The 22337-nt window shown below is 38.3% G+C and overlaps 1 protein-coding gene across 5 annotated transcripts in view; it reads left to right on the forward strand.

Annotated features, from left to right (window-relative positions):
• ARL15 (ARF like GTPase 15) overlaps positions 1-22337 on the forward strand; it is a 227468-nt gene that overhangs the window by 144942 nt on the left and 60189 nt on the right. The window contains exon 8 of one of the 5 annotated variants that reach the window (XM_088157350.1): positions 7332-7382. The exons of 3 other annotated variants lie outside the window; for them this stretch is intronic. In XM_088157350.1, the coding sequence (XP_088013476.1) occupies positions 7332-7367 (36 nt within the window). In that variant the 3' untranslated portion in view covers positions 7368-7382. Of the gene's footprint in view, positions 1-7331; positions 7383-9874; positions 10570-22337 lie in introns of those variants that run through there. One more of the 5 variants, XM_088157352.1, reaches the window with a different exon arrangement.

Here is a 22337-nt window from a genome sequence, read left to right on the forward strand (position 1 = left end):
TTTAAGAGTTTGGGTTAAAAGAGGAAAGCAAGAGAACAAAACTGGATTGTAAAACAGCTAGACATAAAATGTGTCTATTTCTAACAAAATGTAAATGAGTGGATGAGGGTGAAGAGAACAAATAAACAGCAGATGGAAATCATGCAGACTGTAGAGTCCAAAAAAATAATCACTTTGTCATGGTGTATGACTGCATGTATCTTTTTTCAAGGCTTCCCACGTCATGCCTTTGAGCACCTTCCCTAACCAGGTCATGAACAGCCTTGTGATGATGTCCAGAAGAGTTTTGTTTTGTGCAATGCCCTGTTTGTTGTCATGTTGAGGACATTACTTTAATAAATGGTTTTACATCTTTTGGCCTTGCTATCCTCTGAGACTGAATAATTGATTTCCAGCAGACCTGCTTTTTGTGTGCTCAGACTTAGTTTAGCATGTCTCAAAACAACAGTGGTTTGCCAGTCTCTTGAAATTGTTTATGGAGATAGTAAAAGAATGATTTTGTTGCATCTTTAATGTGTGTTGGGATATATTTGATGATATATGTGAAACACAAGTAATTATTGCAATTCCATATTAAAGATTTCAAACTTTCAAGTGAAATAAAATAATCTTTTAATGCAATGTTGATAATCCTGGCAGATAAGGATGAGACAGGGTTATTACATGGGAAATGAGGGCTACCTAGTGGTATGTTCTATTACTTTGACTGGAGTGGGCTGGCTGGCAAAGTTGGTTGCTTTTGAGAAGAGAGAGACATCTTACCTATTTTGTAGTTTCTCATTTGACAAAGTGTGAAATTACATTTTATTTCTTTTGTTTTCCCTTTGGAGTCTAGAGTTTGCTGTTTTCTGTCTTAAAGTTACTGGAAGCCTTTCTTTTGATGGATGTATCTGCACAGTTGCACATGTTTTCTATCATCACAGAACAGGTTTTATGCACCCTGTTATGTTTTGGATTAGCAGTACAACTACTATATCAGAATAGGTAATTTTCTATTATAAAGGTGGGGAAAAAGAAGAATTTCAAGTTGAGTCCTAACGATTATGTGTTTCTGGAGTTGTAAATGCATAATTTCCTATATTGAAAGAGCAAGTTTCAGTATTTGTTGTTTAAAAATAATACAGCTAGGGAACTTTCTTTTTAATTTGGATGGAAAATTTCCTTGTACAAAGGGAGAATATTAGTGGCAATCTTCAGGGTATGAAGGAATGTTCAGAGTTCACATTTTCTATACAAATGTTTGATGAAAAACTGTTTATATACACAAAGCCTTCTATGGATGAGAAGTATATAAGAGTTTAGAGGACTTGGGATAAAGAATACCTGTGTCTACCCACAAAGTTGTTTACAAAAAACTGAAGCATTGTGGTAGATGATGTAACATTAGGAACTATGCCAAGAAAGGTATCACACAAGGCTTGTCTACATGAAGAACTAGCCCAAAATATCTGTCAAGGAATAGCTCTTCTACAGTAGCTCTCAGAGGATGTTAAGAGTGTATTTTTAGTCCACTTTGAAAGTGGATTTAGCTAAACCCAGGAAAACTTTTAATAAAAGTCTGTGGGGGAGTTGAACAGAATAGTTGTAGTACTTCTATGCTTTCGGAATACCCTCCCCATATAGATTTGTCTTTGCAGCAATTTTGACCATTTCCAGGTGAATTTTCCTTTTGGGTTCATGACATCATACAGCTTCAGAAAACCTTTTAAGTATATTTATGAAATAATAAGCATACAAATGAAGGCTCTTAAAAATGATATGAATATAACAATGCTGGTCATGACAGTTAAATACACTATGTAAACATTGATTATAAATTTCTGCCTCATACTTGATAGCAGAAATGAATTCAACCTGTACATTTCAAGATCATAAAACTCCTGTATTTTTGGCACAGAAAAGGCCAGAACTTTTCCAAACAAGCCAGATGGAAAGTCAGGTTCTGGAATCCTTCAGCTTTTAAGGGTGGATGTGAATAACAAAGCAAAACACATATCATGGACGTGGTCAGAAAGTCTAATATATTTTAGCAGCAGCCTAGGAAAAAATTTGTTGCATGTTTAATGCTCAAAAAGGTGATGCTTAGCAATGTTTCACCAGAAGAACTGAAACGGAACAGGATATAATTCAAGTTATTATCCTTGTCACAATGATCTCAACAGATTCTTGTAATGCTAGAAGATGCAATTTTGTGCTTCCAAAATAATGTTTGTCACTCTCATCGGAGGCCTTGTTCTGTAGATATATTATTCTAATATGTCATTTTGCATTTTCACTATAAGAATAAATAACTTTATAGTAAAATTCACATGTTTAACTCTTTTATCTGTATATACTATAGTAAAGTTTAAAATATGATTCACAAACAGAAGACAGTATAATTCGTTATGAATCCATTTAGAGAAGGTGGGTTAAATGTGTTCTCCATGTGAAGGAACTTTCTTTGTAATCCACTGAGTCTTTCACACTCTGTTCTCATGCTTTGCTCTGCTTCAAATGGGGTATTGCTGCCTCTTCCACTGGAGACAGCACATGTGCTGTAAGAGCACAAACAGAGTACTATGGAGTTTCTCAATGGAATGATGTGCCTTTCTCATGTTGTTTAGGTTCTCACCTCATTGGGAAAGATAAAGCCCCTTGCCTGTATGTGTGTACTGTGTGAAAAGTATTGTTGTGTCAGAAACGGGGAAGACTTGGCAGGTTTTGGTGTTTGCAGCATGTCACCTGCCCTGGCTGAAGCATACAGTGGCTTCTAAGAGGGCCCTGCAGCTGCTTGTGGCACAGGCGGCTGGGTCTGTCAGGCTTCATCTACATGGAAACCCCTCAGCTGCAGAGAGCCAACCACTGGCCTTGCCTGCCTTTTACATGGTAAAATATTTAGCCTCTGGTTTTGTTTGCGAAATTGTTTTGGTAAACGTATCACTTGTATCTAAGAGCAAGTCTTAGCAGTAGGACAGGAATAGCTATTCATGACTGGGAAATTGTCAAAGAACAAAGCTTAGTAAGAGCCAAAATAATAAAGAAATTGATCTTACTCCTCCACCAGTTCAGTCTGCACATATTATCTGAATGTGGTGTCAAAACAGCATGGGCAGCTATAATAGATTAAAACCGCTTTTTGTCTTTTTTTTTTTCTTGAAAGACCAAACTTTTCTGTTACTGTGTTTGTGACTTTGCTTCAAGGACATAGGGCTAGACTTTACGGTTTGTTTAGCTATGAAGGGATGACAGACTAGGGGGGTGGTAAGGGGAGCTTAGTTTTGGAATGTAAATACATGTAGAGCTCTTCTCCTTTTGTTTAGCATCTCTTTAAACTAAGACAAAAAAAATCAGTGAATGAATGAATAGCAGCATGGCGAAATACCTAAATGTTTGAGTTAAAATTTTTGGATGTTTGAAATCCTATTTGGATCCTTTTCCCAGATCGCTGTGCATTCATATGCACTCAGCAGGAAACTTCATGGAGATGCACATTTGGGCAGAAGGTCTTTGGCGGTGCCTTTTTCTTAACTTGCGTCTTTTCTTCTTTTGAAGAAAGTAATGGCTTAAGTCTGACTGAAGAACAATCTTTTTTGTATGTTCCTTATAAGAATTTACTTATGGTTCACAGATTTTACCCACCATCTATGTCTGCAGTCCTTTGGATTTAAAACAGCATATATCCCTCTGCAGACAACAGGAAACGCCAAATTAAAGACTTAATGACATACTGCTGAAAGAAGACAAAAGGTGACAAATTATAAAACAGCCAGCTAAACTTTTAAAGAAAACGCTGGAAAAAATCCCACATTCAAACAGCTTGAAAAGGATACGGATATTGTTACACTTGCAGACATGTTAATAGAAATTAGACTGAATCATGCTGGATATATACTTAAACATTTAAAAAGAACAAGTTTCAAAAACAGTATTTTCCTAAAACAATGAAAACAGCTTCTAAGTTATTTTTAAAAAGTGAATAATATGTTTTAACCTTGTTGTTGGATGTCTAAACCATAGACTCCATTTTTGTAATTGTGAAACCAGTGAAAATGGGACTTCTGTCCTTTAAAAATTATTAACCTCTGTTGCTGATGTTAGTGCAGTTGTGTTCATTTCCCCTGCAGTTGTGGCTTGGCTGTGTTCTCCAGACTGGCAGCCACTAGCTTGATTTACTATGGGTGGAACATCCTTTGATCTCCTGTTGAGTTCTGGAAGATGGTGGAAAAGGAGCAAGATAAGTGAAAAAGAGAAGGGAGGGAGAAATACACAGATGAAAAGCAAAGTTACAGACCTCTCCTCTCTGATCCTAGGGACCTTAATCTTTTAATTTATTTAATAATTTTAATATTTATATTGTTTGATGGTAAACATTTTATGTTTTACTATCCTTGATGCCATGAACTTAATTAATTTTGGAGTGCAGCACTTAGTAAATTAACAAGAGGTGCTGCCTTTGGGCAGGAAATGGCAAAAATGTGAATAATTTCCAGTTGTGTTGTATTTACATTAACGACTGCTCCCAGTTTACCTTAAAGATTTTTACTTAAAGGGCTACCAACTCAGTAGCTTACTCATACAAACCTGAAATCAGATCAGAGGGAATCTGTCAGTGGCTTTCCAGTAAAAAATCATCATGATAAGACTCTTGTGAATCTTTTTATTCATATGCTCTTAAAATTATGTTTTGATATTCCTGTCACTGCCACTGTAATATTTAGAAATACACAGGATCCATACATGGTACCCATTTGTCTGATGAATTCTGTTGAGGCATTGAGGGGTTTTATTCAGTGGGTGGTTGGTTTTAGTTTTTGTTGGTTTTTGCGGGGGTGGGGAGGGGGTCATTTGGTTGATTTGGGGTCTTTTTTAGTGGTTGGAAAAAAAAGAAAAGGACTTATTGGTTGGGGATTCCTCATGAAATCCAATTGCATATTAAGAGAGAGTCTTTATTCATTACTTCAGTTCTTATGAAAAGCAACATTTAAATAGGAATGTTTGCAGGCCCATGTGAAGTGTTCTGTTTATGATGATAAAGTCCATTGCTGGCCTAACACTTAAACAAGCATCTTCATCCTCTGTGTATGCCTCAAAAGAAATTTGCCATATATATTTGTTTTATATAGACAGATATAGAAGATCCAGTTATCTCCCACTGTGCTGAGAATGTTCTGACCAGCTTTATCTCATTTTTGGAATTTGTCTGCATCCATCTGCTGTTTTTGTTGTTCAATGCATTTTAAGCTGTGGGGCTGAGCCTCTGTTCTGTATGTGCAATATCTATTGCAATGAGTGCAAGTCAACATCTGTGCATCACGCAATGCAGTAAAACTGAATAATTAATGAGTGTGTGTGTGTGTCAGATGAGCTGTTGTCGTTGTCAATGTGCAACACTAAAACCACTGTGAGATGGGTGAAACAGAGAAGACCCACCAAGTTATTTTTTATTCTTGACAGTGTGAAAGGCTGATTTAATTTCTTTGGCTTAAAGCTAAACTGAAATGTTTACCCCACCTCTTTCCATGTGGAAAAAAAGTTTGCCATTACAACAGCACTCCTTTTTTGACTGCTTCAGCAGTTGAAAACTTGATTAGTTTTTAGTTGGGCTTTCTTTTATAAAAGTGTTAAAAGTCCATTTGATGTTTGTCTTTTAATAGGTTACTCAAAATGTTTTTAAACTGAAGTGCTACTTAGTCTTTAAAAAATACATGAATAGTCAAACTCAAATCATAGTAATTTCTTGATAGTCTGTGCTCTCAAGGGTATTATTCAGGCTAGTTTTGAAGAACTGAACAGCCACACTGTATTTATGTGCATCATAGGAGGAATACACATTTGTAAACTCTCTTGGGCTGTAACTGAGTTCTAATAGATGTCTGTACAGCACATCATGCAGTGGGGCCCCAGTCTCTAGTGGGGTTTGTAGATTCTACCATGATAAAAAATAATAAAGGAGAATCTTCTTGTAGAGATAATTTAACCTCAGGGTGTTGCCTTTTTGTGCATGCATGTGTGTACATACACACACACACATACACACAATATATATATATATATATATATATATATATATATACACACACACAAACTCAGCTATTCAGTTATTAGCAGTTCAGCCAAAATTTTTGGTTTAATACCTACAAAACCATTAGTTTCTCATTTGAAACGGAAGAATGTTAAAAATTATAAAAATATTCCAAATCTAATTTACAAAAAATGAAAAGTAAAGATTAAGTATATAAATGAATTTTCTTTAAAATTATTTGTTTCTCTTATTCATATGGTGGAAAATATTAATTCAGATATTCCCAAGTGATTTGCAGTATCTAGTAGAATTGGAGCAGTGCTTGAAATATGATAATCTTGCAGAATGAATGAGTAATCATGAACAGTATTTAGCAAGTGATTTTTAAGTTTTAAAATATTGTAAAGTCCTGCCAGGAAGCAAAAACGGAGAAGCGAAAAATCAGTAATGTCAGATAAATCTGACACTAGCTAGAGCAAAGGAAGTTTCCTGATGGGAGTACTATCTTCTGACAGTAACAAGGAAAGGGCCATTAATCCCGCAAGAGGGAGACAGTGAATGTAACTGCAGTTGAGGTGCTTGGCTGGCATGGTGTGGAAGCAGCAAAAGAGTAATAGGATTAGGGTTGTTCCTTCTTTAGGACTTTCCACCTGTCCATTTGTGGTTGGAGGAAGATGAGAGCCAGCTCTTAGCTCACCTGGGTCTTTCAGAAGCCTCTGGCTGCTAAAATTAAACTGCATGGGTGTGGAGGACATCTTTTTGTTACATTTAGGGGCAAGCAAATAGAAGTTGTTTGTAGGTTCTGCTGAAAAACAAATAATAGTTACACCCAAAGCTAATTTTGTGTTAAAGGAAAGTACATACTTTCTAAGCAAGTTCAGGTATAATATTCCAACCATACTAGCACAAAATTAGCTCTCTTTACAGCTATAGTTTCTCTTGATGCAAATATTATTTTAATCTTGGTTCAGGCACTGTGGAGTGAGCATGGTGGTTAGTCCTAAAAACTCTCCTGTGTTTATGCCCAGAAGCAGTCTTCCCAGTGTGTTACAGCCATGACTTCAAAAGCCAATTTGCAGGAACGGGAAACAGTGGTTTTACTCCTGTGCCACTTCAGCCTTGGGTCTGAACTGCAAAGCTGCCAAAATTGCAAGTCATCATGGTAGTATGAATCAAGGGGTTTGTTTCTTTATTACTGAGAATGCCAGCAGTTCTAGAAATTAAGCAAGACAGTCGACCAAATTTGCACAGGCTATCAAACTATCAACCTGATGCCATCAAAGGGCATCAACGTTTAGTAAGATATGGTCAAAATTATCTTCTGCAGAAAATCCCCAGAGGCACTGAAGGAATGATGCCGTGAAGAACAGACCTGCCACTGGCAATGCTCCAGCCCTGCAGATGTGAGGTGGAGGAGGTTCTGCACGATTAGGGGAGTGGAGAATATGCTGCATTCAGCAGGAAAATTCTGCACTCGTTTACAATCCTAGGTTGCTTAATATGGGTAGAAGGTGGCAGAAACTAAGAATATTTCATAAAATTGTTTGGGCAAAAAGTGAAAGCAAAAGATGAAAACAACAAAATCTGAACTGTGTTTGCAGTAATTTAGAAAGTGATCATAGTTCAGGCTATGCACGAAGGGGCTTGTCACTTCACAAAAATGCTTAAATAAATAAAAATCCATAATCTTAAACTGGCCCCATGAAAACTGTCAAATTGTGTTTTGAATGAATGATTTTAATGGTTGGTTTGCCATGTATTTTTGATGTCATTGAAACACAGCTCTCTTGTGGTACACCAGACATTTTAAAGTGGTTTATCACTGTTATCTTGGCTACCACCGCTGTTCTGTATTGAGCCAATGGGACTCTTCACCACTCCAGTGAAGATTTCTAACCACTGAAATCCAACATAACGTAAAACACTGTAGCTTACCTTATGCACTTCTTGAAATGGATAACCCAGTTCTTTACTGTCTTGTCTCATTTCTCTAGGGAGATGGGGTGGCTTTGTGTAGTTTTTGTTGGGTTTTTTCCTCTTGGTGTTGGCCTCTCTCCATATTTCCCAAGTGGAAAAAAATTATTTTAAACTTAACAATATTGTTTTATAAATAGAATGCACTCATCTAGCTTTTCACTAGTTTTCTTGTTCTCCAGTATGAGTCTTTTTGATTTTCCTTACAGTACCTTTTCCTTGTGATGGCCTGCTCATAGGGATGTTCCATTTAGCTGCCCTTCTTCTGGAACTTCATAGCCTGCTCCCAGGGTCTTTCTTCTTGAAGTTGCCAATTACACAGCTCGAGACATGAAGTAGCCATTTGTTACTTGGCTGGTGTCTCCTTCTTTTCTTTCCTCCCAGATGATATGTGTTCCTCTTGTGTTTTCACTCTTACTGTGTTTGTGTAGCACTTATCAAAACAGACCTAAACAATGTAATGGATGTTATGTGTCAATGATAATCAAAGCCACAGTGTTTAAACTGCTTCGTGAAGGTTTGGGTTTCCTCAGTGTTCTGAGGTGTGTTTGGAAACAATTAGGTCTGTTTTTTGGAAAGAGATCCTTCAGAGTAGGAACAGTTTTTCTTAGTCCACACTGAAAAATTCCAAAGGCAGGTTTTCTGTTGAGTGGTTTAAATAGTTCTGGGAAATGACAATCTAGATTAATTTTTCTACATTCCAACTTTGCATCTGAAAGATATTGTTACTGAAATACAAATTAAATAGCTAATGTAATAGCCCTCAGACGAATGCTGAGTTTAATAGATATGTCTGTATTGTAGTCGTGTCTCTACCGGGACACAAGTTTCAATCAGGGTTTGTCATATGCAGTATGTATGTTTTGCTGAAACCATTTGCAAATAACTGCATCTGTTAGCTATTGGTGTCCTTGCTTAATTGGCAACTTTAAAATAGCTGCTTATACTTATGTGCTTCTGATTCTTTCTTTTGCAAAACAGATGAACCTCTGTATTCCAAGAATTGTTCCAAATCATATTTTCTGGCAGTGCTCTTACCTTTAGCCATTGTATGAATTAGAATATGCTTTCCAGCTCTTGCCTAAGTTGTCAGAAAAGTCTCTACAGAATTGACATGCAAACAGTTTTTGCAATCTCTTTTTTTGTTGTTTTGTTTTGTTTGGTTTATTTTTTTTTGTTGTTTTTTTTTTTGTTTTTTTTTTTTGTTTTTTGGGCTTTTTAAGCAATGTTAAATTTGCTTGAGCAACATCTCTTGTTTTGACTAGTGGAAGATCTAAAAATACACTACTGTATTGACTGAACTAATTACATTTCAGATCTAGCCACTACCATCTGGATCTCTCTCTTTCTGGTTACATTTTCATTGCACAGATTGCACATGAGTGATTAGTACCATGAATGAGTTGTCCAAATTTTGTTCTGGGTGTTAGCAGCAGTTCTGCAGAGCTGCACACAAGTTGCTGTGCCCTTTGTCTTCCTCTGTGGATACTGCATTTCAGACAGGGACTCCTCAAGTCAGCAGTGATGCGGACAAAGTGAGGAGGGTCCAGTGGCAAGCTGCCAGAGTAACCAGGACCCACCTTCTAAATAAGAGAGACTGCAAAGAAGCTGGGCTTCTCTGGTGTGGCAAAGAGAAGGCTAAAATGCAGCAAGAATACTTGAGAAGCAGTTAGAAAGATAACAAAATTAAACTCTTCTTGGTAAACCCAGGTGACATGAGGAATAATAGCCAGAAATTGTGTGTTGGGTGGCTCAGTCTGGACACTGGGAGAGGATCTTCCCCAGAAGAACATGGTTGCACTCAGACAGAGGAGTTATGGAGTCACCCTGCAGAGATTTTCAAGACTCAGGGAGATAAAGCCACAACTAACCTGCCAGGTAATGGTGTTATTCCAGGCTTCTGCCTGAAGTCACACTGAGTGAGCTACAGAGCTCCTGCGGATTCCCTGATGCCCATGAACAGAACTTGACTGAGATCTTGATTTCTACCAGTGAATAATGGACAAAACTTTCTGCTCAAGGCAAATGCTCTGTCAGGCCACAGATTTCAGCCTTGGTAAGTAGCTATTATGTAACTGAAACTTCCTCAACATTTTGAACCCATGCGTAACTTAAACTGGGAATTTTTCATTCTTGGCTGTAGTGTATAGCAAGTACCTGAGGAGTACAGTTTAGTTATGATAGATTACAGGCTAATGGGCATGCTGCCTGAAGGAAGCCTAGCTGAAGCTATCAAGTTGAGCTCAGGCTGAAGCTCTCCTGCACTCGAGTGAAATGTTCTGTACCACACATACACACTAGGCAGCAATGCTTGCATGACGTCCTAATGTAACTCTTGACAATACTGTGCACTTCTCTGTTCTTTCTGCTATTTCCAAGATCATTTTAAAAGAGTCTTTTCTGTCTCATTCTCGTAATGTATATCTTTTTGCTGTTAGCAGAATGTCACAGGTGATAGCCTCTGGATAAAACGTGGAAACTAGAAAGAAAACTGGATGGCATGACTGCCCTCATCCACGAAAAGCAAAGGGTTTTTATTTACATACCTAATAAAGAGTGAGCTAGCATTGCTTCTGAAAGATCTGTGGTAAGTTTTCAAAATATAGGAGGGTTTAAATTCTGCCAGTCCAAGTCACATGATTTGTTGTAGAAAGTGTTCAAAAAGTAGCAGTCCAAAGTCATGCAGTCCATCAGTATTAGAAAAAAAATATGACTTTTTCTTTTGCTCAAACCAGCTGATAATTTAAGAAGAAACAGATTCTAGGGGAGGCTGTCAACAACAAATAAGGTATGAAGTAGTGATGATCAGCTGGGAGCTATGTACTGTAGAGAGGTATGAAAAATTCTCGAACAAATACAATGATAAATGGGTTGAAAAGATGTAGAAAGTTTAAGTTAGGTACTGGATTCAACAAGCCATTTTGATTTTTTTTTCTTATTTTTTTTCTGCCAGCCATGTCCTTGTCCAATTTTTTTCTCTTTTCTAAGCTGCAGATTTTTGTTCTCAGTGGTGGTATTAACACTGCTATTGGACCTGGAAGATAAAGATATCTTTGCTGTAAACAGAATCAGTGAAATTCTGCATCTTTCAATGTCCCTTCCTTTCTTTTCAGAGAGAGATGTTTGTTCTAGTGCACTATAATATGGGAAGGCTGTAAACTTCTTCAAGTCATTCTGTTGCAGAATGAGGCAAATGGGATACTTCCCAAGAAGTGAAAACTTGCACTAGTTCTGCTTCCACACTGCTAGCTGTTTTCTGTCCCATTATACTGCTTGTCAGTCAATGCTACATTAACATCTAATACCATTTTCTTCTCCAGTTATTTTCCTTGAGTTTGCAAAGCAAGTCTAAAACATTTTTTATTTTTTGTATAGGTCTGTTTTTTGTGTTTAGTCATTGGGACAAAGCAGCTTCTCTTCAAGGGGGATCAAAAACAGTTTGTCAGTGATAGCATGAGGTTTATGACCTGCTCCGTGGGGCATAATTAAATGTGGAATTCAGCCCCTTCTTGCAGAATAACTTTGACACATCTGGTTTAAACAGTTTTAGTGCAGTGAGGAGATAAGTAGAAGTTTCTTTGCACAGTAGATTAGTTTCAGATGAGGTATAGGATCCTCTGAAATTCAGATTCACAGAAGTACACCAATGGGACAGCCACCCAAGGAAAGTACAGAGTCACCCACTGAAATACGTTAAAATAAATGGTAGGCCTGCAGTGCAATAATATGAAAAAGAAAAAAATAAATGTCTTGTCACAGTCCCAGAAGGACATGTAGGGTAATTGCCCAGAAAAGGAGAAGGACCAGTGCTGAATTCTTTTACAAAATCCCTATTCTTTCTCTGCTTTCTTTGCCAGAGCACCTCTGATCCAGTTTTATTCCATGTTCCCCTTCAGTATGTTCATGCTTTTACAGATATAACATGTTTTATGACACCCACTAAAGTTATCTGCTGTGAAATTCAATTATTTAAATACTTTGTCCTTTTGTTACCCTTTTCTAATGGATTGCCAATACATATTGCTTTCTCATCAGATACTGATAGTCCCTTTAGTAGACTTTACTATTCTGTAAAATGGTGATGAACACACAATATGGCTTATAGGTAGTGAAGTACAAAGTAGTTGTTTCAGCACTTTGCTCTCAAACAGAAAATACAATTTGTTTCTGCTTAATATTCACAAGGCTCTCCAGTATTTAAGGCATGTTTCTATTAGGTAACTATGACCATTCAGACATATCATTGCTGCGTACATTTTACAAACATATTTTTCCTCATTGTGAGGATAATTAAGATATAAACAAGAGTTGTGTGTACCAAAGGAGTATTTGTGAAGACTTTATGAAATCTGAATATGAACCATGTGTTTATTTGTGTTAAAAATACCTGATGTGAATTGCTGACTGCTGGAAATTAGCAGACTGGCATAAATAAAGCATGGCACATCAACATGTAGGTTAATTTTTTTGTAAATTATTTCTAGTTCACCTTTTATTGATTAAGCAATCTTTAGCTGAATGTTTTGTCAAAGACTAGTTGAGAATCTGAAAAATATGATATTTAGGTGGTTGGTTGTAAAATTTGTGAAGTAACTCCAGAAATATATCACTTTTGCTCCTACAGCAGAAATACAGTAGTTCTTGACCAAAAGTTGAAGTGATATAAAATATGTTGAATGAATGGAAGTGTCCTAGCAAAGTCCTTTGGTCTCCTCTCTCAGTGGAGGATGGAGATCTATGTGGCAGAAAAGGCACAAGGGTTATTGATGTGTTAGAAACTGTAGACCTTAGGTTCACAGAGAACTTAGGGCTTCTTTCCCCCAAAAGGTAGTGGGATCAATAGTCCAAGTACATGTGCACCAATGCACACAGCATGGGCAATGAACAGAAGGAGATGGAAGCCTTTGCACAGCACAAAAACCATAATGGAAACATGGTGGGAAGACTTGCACAGCTAGAGTGCTGTAGTAGAGGGCTATAAACTCTTTGGAACAGATTGGCAAGAAATGAGAGGCAATGAGGTAGGCCTCTACTTTAGGGCATGTTTTGATTGTCTAGGTCTCAACAATGGTGACAAGAGGATTGAGTATTAATGAGTAAGGATCAGGGAAAGATACAAGGCAAATATCTGGCAGAGAATCTGTTAGAGACTGCCCAACCATGATGGGGAAGCAGATGAGATATTCTATAAACACCTCAAAGAAGTCTCATGATCACTGGCCCTTGTTATTGTAGGTGGCTTCAATTTAGCACATGTCTGCTGGAAATTCAATACAGTGGAGAGGAAAAAGCCTAGGAAGTTCCTGGAATGTGTGGAAGACCACTTCCTCACACAGCTGGTGTGTGAACCAGTTAGGCAAGATGCCCTGCTGGACCTGCTGTTTGTGAGCAGAGAAGGAAAGATAGGTGATGTGGTGGTCAGAGGTCATCTTAGGCACAGCTATCATGAAATTAGAGTTTTCAGTTCTTGTACAGGTAAGGAGGGGGTTCAGCAGAACTGCCCCCCTGGACTTGCAGAGGGCAGACTTTGGCCTATCAAGGGGCCTGGTTGACAGAGCCCTTGGGAGGCAGCCCTGAGGGGCAAAGGAGTCCAGAATCACTGTTCAAGGAAGAAATCCTGAAGGTGCAGGAGAAGGCCCTCCAGTGTGCTGAAACACGAGCCAGTGGTGGAGGAGACAAAACTGACTGAACAGAGGTCTTTGGCTGGAACTCAAGGGAAAAAAAAAGAGAGTTTATGACCTTTGGAAGAAGGGGCAGGCAACTGAGGGGCGCCTACAAGGATGTTGTGAGGTTATGCAGGGAGAAAATTAGAAGGCCCAAAACCCAACTAGAGCTTAATCTGACTACTGACATAAAAGGCACTTACAATGTTTCTATAAATACCTTAGCAACAAAAGTAGGACTAAGAAGAATCACCATTCCCTGGAAAGGTCATGGAGCAGATAATTTGACTGCCATCATACAGAATATGCCAGGTATCAGGCCCAGGCAGAATGGGTTTAGGAAGCCCTAAGGATTTCTCTGCTTAGTCAGAGGTCCTTGCTGATCTCCTTCTATGACCAGCCTACCTGCCTGGTGAATGAGGGAAAGGCTGTGGTTATTGTCTACCTGGACTTCAGTAAAGCCTTTCACACTATTTTCCACATCACTGTCTAGAGAAGCTGGCTTCTCATGGCTGGGACAGGTGTACTCTTCACTGGGTGAAAAACTGTCTGGATGGCTGGGCCCAGAGGGTGGTGATGAATGGGGTTACATCCAGCTGGTCACTATTGGGGTTCCCCAGGGCTCAGTGTCAAGACCAGTCTTGTTTAACCTCTTTACTAATGATCTGGATGATGGGATCAAGTGCATCCTCCGTCGCTTTGTAGCAGACACCAAGTTGGGTGAGAGTGTTGATGTGCTGGAGGGCAGGAAGGCTCTGCAGAGGATCTGGACAGGCTGGATCAAGCTTGAGGTTCAACAAGGCCAAGTGCCAGGTCCTACCCTTGGGTCACAACAACCCCAGGCAGTGCCACAGGCTGGCACAGAGTGGTTGGAGAGGACCTGGGGGTGCTGGTGACAGTGACTGACCATGAGCCAGGGTGTGCCCAGGTGGCCAAGAAGGCCAATGGCATCGTGGGCTGGATAAGCAATAGTGTGGCCAGCAGGAGCAGGGCAGGGATTGTCCCCCTGTGCTGGGCACTGCTGAGGCCACACCTCGAGTGCTGTGTCCAGTTCTGGGCCCTCCCTGCAAGAAAGACCCTGAGGGGCTGGAGTGAGTGCAGAGAAGGGAACGGAGCTGGGGCAGGGTCTGGAGCACCAGTGCTGTGAGGAGCAGCTGAGGGAGCTGGGGGTGTTTATCCTGGAGAAAAGGAGGATCAGGGTGACATTATCACTCTCCACAGCTGCCTGAGAAGAGGTTGAAGTGATGTGGGGGTTGGCCTCTTCTCCTAGATAACAGGTGACAGGATGCTAGGAAATGCCCTCAAAGTTGTGCCAGGGGAGGTTTAGATTGGATACTAGGAAAAATTTCTTTGCCTAAGTGGTTGTCAAGCACTGGAGAAGTGGTCCATAAGTGGTGGACTTGACAGTGCTAGGTTAGTGGTTGGACTCAATGATCTTAAAGGTCTTTTCCAACCTAAACAAGTCTATGATTCTATGATTTTTAAATTTATTTGAGAGCGCACACAGTTTAAGTCAGTGTAGGTGGTCTAAGTAAAGCCATTTCAGATGCGGAAAAGGGGTAGTGTTTTCATTCCCATGTGCTGTATGTACAGTATCATGGTTCAAGCTAAACTATTTCCAAAGTAATTGGAACATGAGGAAGTTGGTTACTAGCAAATTAATTCAACCCGCCTCCTGTTGTAAATCTTTCACTCTCTAGAGAGGATACATTTTGTTAAAAAAAAAAAAAAAAAGAATTAAAAAATGTAGAATAGAGAAGTAACGTAGAAATGTGTCATTCTATTATGTAATTAAGTAACTGACTTCTTTTTATGATAATACATTTGGGTGGTCTGTTCTTGAAACACTTGATTTGTTAGGAAACATTACCATTTCCGCAAGTAATCTCTAAGTCCTAAATATTTTGAAAAAAATTTGCATTGCGGTATTTCATCAGTGCATTACTCACCAGTTAAACACTCTAAACTGCTGTCGCTTGGCATTGGAGAGGGCTTCCAGGTTTTTTTCTATCAGCAAAAACTTCTGTAAATTATAATATTGCTTGGCAGAGTGTAAAGAATAAATACTAGAAAACCAGATGATTTAAGAGAAAATAAATGGGAAGACTTGAATCTCATTTTACTTTTCCCTGGAAAAAGAAGTCTCTCTAGTTTACAAAATATATAAAGTTTGAAATTGCCTTCAGCCACAATGTTTGTTTAGGTGTGGTGACCCTTTTGTATCCTTGTAGATTCCTCTCAATCAGCACAATTCTGATTGTCCCCACTGGACACTGAGGAGATTTAGTGGCTTGCTTGCTGTAATGAACCTCAATAATTTTGAGGTTAGGCATGCTGCCACTGGGACTAGCATCATTTTAACTGACAGTGGTAGTAAGCTGCTGACTTTTTGGATTAAAAAAAAAAAAAGAGTTCAAATATACTAAATATTATGCTAATGTTAATAAAAACTAATAGGTTTAATAGCATTACTACAACCAAAGCAATCTACCCCAAACCCATTTTTATAGTCAGCTGACTGTCAAGTTCTCATTCTGTCCACAAATGTTTAAACTTTAGGTATCAGCAGGAAACAGCTAATGCACTGGATACTTCCTATAGTTTATAGTTGGTGAAGGGTCAGTATTAAAGTGTTTCTGTGTTGCAGTTGATGAAAGCAGTCTGTGATGATTTTTCCCAAGCCTGATTTGCAACACCCTTGCTTTACTTTTCTAAATTCATAAACATCTGTATAATCAATTTTTGCAAAAGAAATATACTCATGGAGACCAAACCGGCCTTTTTAAAAATTACAAAGGAAAAGAGAAACAAAAATAAAACCCGAATCAAATTATACTTATTTGCTTATAGTTTTTTAAATATCAACATTCTTCTCAGTTTATTTTCCATGTGGTTCCACTGCTATTAAGTTACAGGTTTCGCTATAATACAGAAATGGTGATTAGAATTGAAGTAATCTGATGCTTGAGTTATTAGGAAATTTAGGACACTGTTACATTTCCTTCTTTAAGACATTCGGGAATCATTATGCTATCATCCCTTTCTTCCGAAGAAGAGTGAAGGCGGGATGTGAAATGAGAGCCCTTTGCTCCCCTCACTTTTTTTTTCCATGCCTGCTGCTATAGCAGCAGCCAAGCTGTGTGGTGTGAGTAGTTGAATGCTGTGGCTGTGTCCTCAAAATAGGGATTTGGTCTCTTGCTCGTGTGGTCTGAGCTCACACAGTAGAAATGATCTGACAAGCACTTAGAAACCTATGAAGAGATTATACATTTTGTTCACAGGTGGGAATTGTGCTCAAGAGAGAAGTCTCTCTAGGGAAAAAGCAAAATCCTCCCTTGTCGTGGCTCAGAGACATGCTGATGCCTCCTGCTAATGCTCAAGTTTCTGCTGACTGTCTAGACGGTTTCCATTCGGTAACTCTGCTTTTGTTTCTTATGATGCACTGTGTCTGCAAAGACCGTGCTGATCGCTGACAAGAACATTCTCTGTAGCTTGATTAAGTCAAAGTGATCAAAAACTGTAGAGGCAGGTTTTCCCTATAAGGTTTGTCTTGAGTCTGTAATCATATGCCTTCAACAAGTTATTCATCATCCTTGAAGTTAGGAATAAAGGTTTTGATTTAAATAGGAAGATTTGACAGTGCACAGCTCCTACTGTTCACAATAATTTCACCTGTTCTGAGGGGGGGAAATGACAATGCTAAGATCTTGGTAACTCTTTAACTATATTATTTCTCAAGCCAGTACAACTCGACTGTGTACACTATGCATTTACTGTTGTAGATCCTTGTTTAAGTGAAACGTCCACTCCCACTCCAAAAATCCACTGAGACTATGAATGGCTCCTGACCAATATCTCTGGGAGCTGAAAATAAAGCAGATACTAGCAGTTCAAGAAGATGTAATTCTGTATTTGAGATATGAGAAAAGAGAGAGATATTGATGCCCTGTGAAAAAAAGGTTTTACTTTAGCAGCTGCAGACTCTTAACTTCATTTTCCTAAAATCCTGGACTCGTAGGTCACCTGATTATAACTCGCTTTGGGGATGATACTGTTAATTTTTCTTTTAAAATTAATTTTATTTACAAGAATAGGTATATCTTCATAGCTTTGTTCCCTGGTACCAAGAGAAGGTAGTGTGTTTGTTGTACTAAAAAAAGACCATCTATTTTACTGTCTTCAACTTGAAAATATAATTGCAACAACCAAAATGAAAATGCAGTCAAGTCGGGTTTTATGGGGAGCAGCCATACGCTGTTTGAGAAGTTACCCCACAAAACACTGATTATTGGCCCTGAACGGCAATGTCATATGAAGCACTGCAAGTACTCCTCTTTGTTTTTGAAGCAAAGTAAAATGTGCTGGTGTAATCTACTGATGAAGAGAGTTCAAGCTAACCTTTTCTTTAAGCTGACATATACTAAAGCATATACAATTGTTATTTTATCTTCCTCAAATGAGAGTGTTTAATGACAGTAGAAACATTTGCAGCACAGTAACTGTCTACAGATACAACTGTTGAGCAAGAAGGTATCTCATTTGCCTTGGTTCTGTTTATATCTGAAGTGCAAAAGAGAAAAATGCTTGGTACCTACATCAAAAGCTGTGCAAGAGTTGGGATATGTCATGTTAATCATTATAAACCAGCATCCTTAAATATTTTATTAATCTTCCTGTGATATCTTGAACCTAGATAAAATAGTGTCACTTACACAAATGTAAAATCCGTGGTCTTGTTTTGAATCATTCACAATAATTTTATTTTTTAAATTCTAAAATATATGTTATTAGTATTTTTAGTCTACTTTAATTCCTTCATTTTAAAAAATCATAATCCATGTAATTGCACATTAAATGCTCCAAATATATGTATAATTTTTTCTTTGAGTTTGCCATGATTATATGATTAAGATAACTTTAGAAACGTAATCAGTCTCCTCTTTGGGTCACTTACATTAGTGCTGCATAGAAATGTTTATATTTGGATCAGACAACTTTTTGTATTGCCATAGATATATCAAAATGTGAATAGATGTGGAACAGCACTGTGCCCTATGTCTTTAAACTGTACGGGCAGTAGTGCTTCCGAAGCAGTTGGTGACAAGGTTTTGTGACATGCTGAGCTGAAGCAGCGGCCACTTTGGCAGCCTGAACATGTGAAATAATGCACATCAGAGACTTGCAAGACTGCTAGAGGAAGATCAATGTCTCATTTTCACTCGGTGCTTATGTGGCTCTATCAAAGTCACTTGCTTGAGCTTGGACACCAGCCTCCCAACTGAGCTCTGCTCAGCCTGTGGGGGTGTGAGTACTGAGCGTACTCTTAGATGAAGAGTCTGCAGAGATGCACTTGAGGAGAGAGGGTTCACTGGTGAATAGAAATATATTGCAGCTGCAGTGCTGCACTCTTCCTCCCTTACCGCCTTTTGAAGTTGTATACTGAACACAGTAAACTGAGCTTCTTGGGTCCTTAAAGCAGAATGGCATCGTGTCTATGAGCCCACTGGCATGGTGCTCAGAAATTAGTTTGAACTGTGAAATGTACAGCTCTGGGTTAATCAGCAAGAAGGCAAATGTGTGAAATAGATGAATAGCAATGGGTTTCCCCAAAGCAGCAAAATAAAATGTGACTTCAGACAAAACTTATTAACTTAGTTGGATCTCAGCTGTTGGCAGTAAGCACTGTTCTGTTATCTGCTTCTCTTTTTCAGGGACAGACTGCGCTTAAGGCTTTGTCAGATAGTTCAGTAGATGTTGGCCTTTGTTGTTCAACAAATTGTGGAAAAATTAGTTTTATTTGGGGAAAATATGTTCTGATCAATTATAAAACTCCAGCTGCAGACTGATGCCTGGATACTGTTAAACACAATATATGAAACAGCACTATACCTCTCTAAAGGATCGTTTGTATACCCAGGCATGCAGCAAAGCATTAAGCAGACATGCAAGTAAATCTCTCCCATAAAAAAGATATTGTGTTATATTGTATATGACCTGTAGCCCAAGACACTTTTATGAACTGCTTATCCACTGCCATCCCAAGCCTACTCCCCTGTCTGGTACCAGTACTCATTATAAATCATCAGTGTTTCTCTCTCTTAATATTTTCCTGCTCTAGTTAAGTTCTATTTTTAAAATAATACTTAATTTAATATTATTAAGAAAAAGATTTTTTTAAAATACCTTTTTTTTTTTTTTTTTTTAAACTGGGTGATTTCCCTGATTTTGGGGATATTGAGGGTAAGAGAACTGCTGCAAACTGTCTGGAGTTAGTAAATGGCCAAGAGGGTGTCTGTCTGGGTGATCTGTATTCAAATTGTGTCGTCTTATCCTCATTATCTTTTTGTGTAATTGTCTGGCAATTTTTCTGAAGGATTCCTTTAGCATATATCATAATATATGATTCCTGATACTTCATTTTTGTCTGTGTGGCTTAAACCATATATTAAATTTGGTCCTTAAAATCCTTAGGTCATTCTTTTTCGTACCATTAAGAATTAAACCCTTTTCTCCATCTCCTTTTTCTCATCCCTAGATTATTTTTTTACTAGAAAGAGCTGATGCCTGAAAATTAGAGGGAAGAGTGTGCTCCCCAGGTTTTCGAAGTGTATTTGTGTTAACATTTTAATGTGGATTTTTTTCTTGCATAATCTAATGATGGTGGCATTTTTAATGAGTTTTGAAGGACTATTCTGAAACAGCCTGTGAAATTTGAAAAATACTCCAAAAGGAGCTGACTAGGTCTGAGATACTCATTAACAAACATCCATAAATTCATAATTGCAGACTGGCTTCCTTGTTTACCATTTTTCTTTCATAAGGACAATGAGACATGACAGCTAGTCCCAAGGGATTACTGCATTTCTCGGCTGGTTGATGTCACTATGTCTTTAGACCTGCATCTTGCAGAGCAACCAAGGGAATCACTGATCTCCCACAAATGTGCTACCTGTCACGTCTTATTGTCTTAAAGCAAACCCATCTGATTACTGAAATGGAGAAATATTTGTGCATGAGCTTTTAAGCACATCTTAAAAAGACTGCCTCTGCTTCTGTAACAGATCCAACATTGAGATGCAGTTTAAATTAAAAACACAGGAAAGACATGTTCTTTTTAAAGATTTCATTTGTGAATCTGTATTTCTTTATTTGGGTGCTGGAAGAAACCACTAAACTGTCATTTGTAAGTAGATACAGGTCTTCCTCTAGCAGAACTCTTCTCAATTCATGTTTTTTACTCAATATCTACTGAAAATTAAAATTCTGCTGCTTGATCAGTAATTTTTGGAGGTGAAGTGAAAACCTAGTTTCAGACTTTCTCAAATGTAATGGATTTGAAGTAGATTTTCTTTAGACTTTTGCATCTGGGCAAATGCAATTACTTTCTTGGCCTTTATATTAATGTATTTTGGTACATTTATTATGATTATTAAATAAATGCTGGGTTTGTGTTATAAATTCTTTGGTCTGTTCAGGATGTCCCCAGATGCTTCTCAGTTGGCTGCTATGTTCTGGATTCTGGATTGAATTTTAAACTGGTGTTTGGATCTGCTCAACTGTGCCGCTTAAAATCTAATTGTCATTTTTGGACTAAAAAAGCAAGCAGGATTTTTCCCCGAAGGTTTGGATGTGTTCATCATTCAGCCTTAAAACTGTTAAGCTTGCAAACAATTTGAACTTGATTATTCTTCTGCAGAGCTGTGTCCTCCAAACAAAAATTAAAGGCAGAAACACTTTTGAATTTTTCTGGGAACAGAATTGGGCTCTTACAACCTCCTTCCATGTGCTCAACTTTCTGAATTTTACTCAGCATTGGTATTACTCATTTATTTGCAATGATGCTTTGGTCTTTGTGCCACATGTCGTGTTAGTCCAGCAGTATGACTCTACCAATGAAGAGCAGGTTTAGTCACCTACACCTAAGAATCCCTCCTGTGCTAGGAACCTCTAATGTGGAACTACCAACATGGACCAACCCCCAGCAGCCCATCTCAGGAGGTGCAGCTGAAGGCTTCCGATAGTAGAAGGGGATCAAAATTTCTTGTGTTCAAAGCTGGCTTTAGTTTGATTGGTAATTTAATGAATACATTATTTGCCTGACTCAGAAATAATTTGCATCTTGCTCTGGCATATTGAGATTCATCAAGTTTCTTGTGCTGAGAGTCGTGAAATTGCATATTAATCACTCCAAATGAATTCTTAGTGCTGCTTGCCATTTCCACGTCACAGTCTCACTTGCTCTCTGTGGCTTCCATCAGCTTGGACGCAGTTGTTTGGGAAATTTTAATTGTCAGCTCCATTGATGTGTGAGGCTGTGATACCTGTGCAACTCGAGGAGGTGTGTGTCAGCTCCCCCAGGGCCCTGTGTTTGGGGATTCTGTTGTGACATGGTGTCCCATGCCAAGCCCTGAGTGCCCATTACATCTCTCCCCAGCTGTCATTGATCAGGTGCCATGCACACACCCTTTTACAGAGACTTGTCTGTCACGGGCCCCTGTCTATTGAATTCTTTTGCAAGATTTGCAAATTCCGCATTATTCTTCCACAAGTACCTAGTACCCCTCCCAAATGTTAAATGCTGGGTCACTAAAGTAGGAATAAAAAACCCTAAGCCTTTTATTTGAGACAAGAAGCAGTTACTTGGACTAGTTTCTAAATATTTGCTTTTATTACTGATATAGTAATTAATAAATTAT

Source organism: Sturnus vulgaris, chromosome Z (genome assembly GCF_052056855.1).
Source record: "Sturnus vulgaris isolate bStuVul1 chromosome Z, bStuVul1.hap1, whole genome shotgun sequence".
NCBI lineage: Eukaryota > Metazoa > Chordata > Aves > Passeriformes > Sturnidae > Sturnus > Sturnus vulgaris.